The 5,512-nt window shown below is 37.6% G+C and overlaps 1 protein-coding gene across 1 annotated transcript; it reads left to right on the forward strand.

Moving 5' to 3' along the window:
• Positions 1 to 4,625: 4,625 nt before the first annotated feature.
• On the forward strand, positions 4,626 to 5,236 carry LOC100338143 (large ribosomal subunit protein uL22-like). Its single transcript, XM_051849164.3, has one exon. It carries the CDS (start codon positions 4,761 to 4,763, stop codon positions 5,199 to 5,201), a length of 441 nt encoding a protein of 146 aa, XP_051705124.2. The 5' UTR covers positions 4,626 to 4,760; the 3' UTR covers positions 5,202 to 5,236.
• The last annotated feature ends 276 nt before the right edge of the window (positions 5,237 to 5,512 follow it).

Below are 5,512 nucleotides of genomic sequence, written 5' to 3' on the forward strand. Positions count from 1 at the left end.
AAGATAAATTTGTTTCTGTGAAAAAAATTGAGTTTTTTCTTCATTAAAAATTGCATCACCATCTCAACCAGCAAGTAAGGTAAAAGTGATTAGAAGTTTTTCTTCGAAGCAACAACTATCCAAGCTATGTCCATTCGGGGTGGAGCCATATTCACTGACATGTCAACTCAAAGATTCAAAGTGGCTAAGAAACACTGTGCTGAATATCAGCAATTAGAGAGGTAGTAACAGAAAACTGAAATGTATAGCCAAAGACAGAATACCAAGCACCACTGGGCATTTCTGAGATCACAAAACTAGAATTAAAACTGACCAGAAAAAAAGAAGGCTATTTAACTCAGCAAAGGACATTATTTTCTTTACATACATTCTAGAGAGTAATTAAATTCAAAACAGCATTAGAGTTCTTTCCCACACCAGTAATAAAGCGGAGGGAAAAATCCCATCATAGGATCCGCTTCTAAGTGAGGAGATAAAAGTAAATTGTAAAATGAGAGTCTCACCTGAGACTCCCACTAGAAATAGCACTTCTCTGAATGATGGGGAAATCATCTCTACTAAAGCAGCAATCTGAATTCCACGCAGGGAATTTACTCTAGGAAGCAGTTGTAAGGAAAACATATTAGCATTTAAAGAAGGCCTTGAGTCAGAGTGTAGGATGCCACTGAGGAATGATGACATCCTTCTGCTACCAGTTGCTGTGAAACTCTGTGAATTAAAGAGTTTCCCAATAAACTAGTGTGACAGTTGAAATGCCAAGTGTATCCTGAAATACTGGTTAACCTAATATTGCCATAGACATCATTGTTGTACCCTCTACACTTCTTTCATTTCTTACCACTCCCCATGTTCTGAATGTGTTAAAGTATCAAATTCATTTTGAATCATTACAAAAGTCATTTACAAGACATATTTTCTTGCATCATTAAGAATGGTACTATTTCCATAAATAAAACCTGGATGTTGGCATCAAATATGCATTCACTCAAATTTTAATTAAATTACTTTGCTGAAACCTATTTGAAACAATTAGTTATTGGAGTCAGAAGTAATCAGAGATTGCATATACTGAATGTTCATGCAAACCAGAATTTTGAATAGGTTTTACAATGTAGCAAAGGTGACTACTTAGGAAGCATTTAAGGGATTTTTCCACTCTAAACTGACATATAGCAAATGAAACATGAAATGTGTCCAAATCTCAGTGTATGTATGTGTGTGTTTTTTAAAAAGGTGGAAGGGATTTGAAGGGGAAGTAAAAATGGGTGATGAACTGTGACATACTGAAGGAAGAATGGAAGATACTGAAATAAAGTAAGATCATTTTTTTAATGGCACTTGTCAGGCGGGAGTCCCTAGAGTGGGGAAGTGCCTCAATTTCCAATCACAATTTATCTTATTCAGTATTTTAAAGTATTTTTATAAATTTATATATTTTATTTATTTGAATGGATGGGGATGCACACACACAGTGAGAGGGAGAGAGAGAGAGAGAGAGAGAGAGTCCTCCAACTACTTGTTCACTCTCCAAATGCCTACAGCAGCCAGGAATGGGCCAGGTCAAAGAAGCCAGGAGCCAGGCACCCAACTTAGATTTCCCATGTGGGTAACAGAGGCCCAACTGCTTGAGCTATGTCTGCTGCCTGCAAGGTGCTGCATTAGCTGGAAGCTGGAAGGAATAGCAGAGCTGAGGCTGGAACCCCAACATCCGGATCTAGGATGCAGGCAGCGGAGGAAGTGGTGTAACCACTACAGCTTCACGGTTGTGCCAAATGCCCACCGCTTATTCTGAATCTTAGTCACCGGAGTTCCAATCCACAGTGATTTTTGAACTGAATTTTAAAAAACTAGTTTTATTTTAATGAAGATTGTGGAGTAAGTCATCAAAATCCCTCCTTCATTCATTCTCTAGGAACTGTAATACTTGCCCAACCCAGTTTTCAGCTAATACAGGCAAAATGGGCTGTATAAATATTAAGGAAATGAGAAACCATTCTCTCAATAAGAATTTAAACGTGCAAATACCGCTGGAAGTGTGATTTGGAGGTAGGTAATTGAAAGGGTAGAGGAGCATAGTTAAAAAATTAAAAAGACTTTTCAGGAAAGGCATTAGATATGAGTGAAGAGACAAAGTCCATGTCTTTTGCTCAACTGTTATAATGTAATTGACTCTTTTTTTTTTTTTTAAAGATTTTATGGTTTTAAGTTTTTTAAAAAAATTATTTTACTTGAAAGGCAAAGTTTTAGAGAAAGAGAGAAGACAGAAAAAGAGAGAGAGAGAGAGAGAGAGAGAGAGAGAGAGATCCTCCATTGGTTGGATCTCCCAAAATGGTTGCAAAGGCTGGGCCTGGGCCAGGCTTGTTCTTCCTCCGGGTCTTCTATGTGGCTGCAGGGGTCCAAGGACTTGGGCCATCATCTGCTACTTTCCCAGGCACATTAGCAGGGAGCAATGCTGGGACTCAAACTGGCATCCATATGGGATGCCGGCACTGCAGACAGTAGCTTAACCTGCTAAACCACAATGCCTGCCCTCAATTTTATAGTTTTATTTCCAAGGATCTTCTCTTGTAAATATCACCTCTTCAGTAGCTCACTCCACATAGAGTTAGCTTGCATCAGCATTGGCTGGAATGCTTAATAATCACATTTGAAAATGTCTCCCTTATTGCTTCTGTTTATCACTTCAAAACTTGTAGCTCCTTGGACCATTTCCTGTAGTAATGTCTCTGAAATTATCCAGAAAGACACAATCCTAATTGGAATAAATCCTGGATCACTTATTGTAGCCTTCAATTATATTCTATAATCATTAGATGTCATAACCTAAAGGTTTATCATGGAATTCTCCTCCTTTGTCAAAATGTATGAAAACCTTAGTGGGTATTTTTTCCCTTCTCTCTCTCTCACCCCACCCTTCTCTAACACACACACACACACACACACACAATCTCCCTTAATGCTTGTTATGCTACCCATGAAATATTCTATCTTACCAAGTTGTCACATACTGTTTTGTGCTAACAAGTTCTTTCCTTGAGTAAACATCATGAATATTTCGAATATGAATGCAGCTTACTGTGATGCATTTTGAGATTTTTCTACTTCATTTCTCTGCATTATTCCTTGGGGCAGACACTGCTGAGAATTACAGTTCCTGAGCTGGGCAACTATAAACCAAAGACACCAGTGCAAACTTCTGCCCACATTGCGAATCTGCAAATAGATGAACATGAAGGAGCGCAAACTGCTACTCCAACATTCACAGATAGCATGTGATTAGCATATTTTGTGCACCCATCACACATTCAGACTCTATTCCAAGTTCAGAAAATGGGGGCTACTGATATACTCAACACAGCTATTTTTCATTCAGACCTTTCTTTAGGCTCACAAAATAGACTGACTTAAAAGTTCAACTGTTCAAAGTTCAATATCATGAAAATGCACTGAGTCAGCAATTAGTAAACAGATTATGTAAATAGAACTTCTGAATTACATGCTGACATTTAAATATCAAAGCTTACCTAGCCTTAGGCTCTTCAATTAATTGCAGCAAACTGAAAGGTAGACTGCTAAATCATTTGCTTTCAGAGTGTACCATGAGTTTATTCAAAGACTATATTAATTGTCCATGAATTCCTTTGTGTCATTTTCGTGAAGCCAGGCAAAAAGAAGGAGGAGGAGGAGAGATGGAGAAAGAGGAGCAGGAGGAGAGAAAAGGAAAGGCAATGAGAAAAGGAAAGAAAAAGAAAGGAAAAAAAGAGAAAAGCTTTTCATTTAAACATTAATAGCAGAGGCTCCCTGCAGGCACAGTATAAAAGCAATGTAAGGGTGACCTGTTCTAAAGCAAACTTCAGTGCACATTTCACGCAGATTTCAACTTAGGGGTTACCTTTTCTGGGGTTATAGTACTCAGCCATGACACTGTCAAGTGTAGCATGCAAATTTCTTTTCTCAAAACCATTTTGGTCTATGAATAATTATACATCATCTACCATGAGTCTGCACAATAGAGGAAAAAATAGACATTACACTACTAGGAGTTCCTCCATCATTTTTCTCCCTTTGAAACCCAAAACAGTCTTATTAACAATGGAGAACATATTCTTTACCTGCAGAGGAAATACCTCCTTCTTAACAAATGATAATTTATCATTTTTAGAAGAGAAAGCTGCCTTAGCAAACCAATGAAAATGGCTAAAACTGTAACCACTTTGCCTAGCAATTATAAATGTGACAGATTCATTTATCTACCAGTATATAGCCTTAATTTACACCAATGCTTAACAGTTAATTGTTAAAGTGCACTTTTTTTGTAGTAATAGTGGGATTTTAAGGGTACCTTGAAATACAAAAACACTTTAAAATAAATGCCTATGCCATTAATTATCTTATCAAAACAATGCTGAAAAATGCCAAAGAAATGAGATAACAGAAACAATAAGGGAAAATACCATTCGTATAAAGAAATTTAACCATCAATTACTGAGTAAGTAAATGATATCATCCGGATATTTCTGGGCCAATGGGATGTTGAAGTTTACAAATAACTTTTTATTAAATGAAACAAATAACTTTTACAATAAGCTTAATAAATTCTTCATACTGTTTCTCTTCCTGTAAGCGGCCTTAGGTGACCTGTGAAAACGGTTCACTACTCACTGGACCCAGAAAACCCCACAAAATCATGCAAATCAAGAGGCTCAAATCTTCGCATTCACTTTAAGAACACTGGAGAAACTGCCCAGGCCATCAAGGGTATGCATCTCCGAAAAGCCACCAAATACCTGAAAGATATCACATTAAAGAAGCAGTATGTGCCATTCTGTCGGTACAATGGTGGAGTTGGTAGATGTGCCCAGGCCAAGCAGTGGGGTTGGACCCAGGGTCGTTGGCCCAAAACAAGTGCCGAGTTTCTGCTGCACATGCTTAGAAATGCAGAGAGTACTGCTGAGCTGAAGGGTTTGGATGTAGATTCTCTGGTCATTGAGCACATCCAGGTGAACAAGGCCCCCAAGATGCGCTGCTGGACCTGCAGAGCCCACGGCCGGATCAACCCGTACATGAGCTCCCCGTGCCACTTCGAGATGATCCTCACTGAGAAGGAGCAGATTGTTCCTAAGCCAGAAGAGGAGGTGGCACAAAAGAAAAAGATATCCCAGAAGAAACTAAAGAAGCAAAAACTTATGGCTCGGGAATAAACTCAGTATAAAATAAATACGAATTAAAAGAAAAAAAATTCTTCATACCAATAGTATTTTTTCTGCTTGTTTATACTAATATAGAATTGAAACATTATTAAAAGTACAACAAAACCTTACAATTATTTGGGATCCACTGTATTCTTTTCTTTACTTTTCTATTTTATACATTCATTGTCATATCTTTCTCTATATTTTGGGTTTTCTTTAAACTATTACTCAGTGAAACTCTCACATATAAAAAATTAGTGATAAGAAAGGTGCTTATAATTCCATCAAGATTAGCAACTCTTATTGTGTCAGATAGGGAA

This window comes from Oryctolagus cuniculus, chromosome 3 (assembly GCF_051225735.1).
Source record: "Oryctolagus cuniculus isolate XC-2025 breed Fujian yellow rabbit chromosome 3, ASM5122573v1, whole genome shotgun sequence".
NCBI classification, from domain to species: Eukaryota; Metazoa; Chordata; class Mammalia; order Lagomorpha; family Leporidae; genus Oryctolagus; species Oryctolagus cuniculus.

Excerpts from the sequence above, each read along its gene's own strand:
- LOC100338143 (XM_051849164.3), top strand. The coding sequence starts at position 4,761 with ATGCATCTCCGAAAAGCCACCAAATACCTGAAAGATATCACATTAAAG.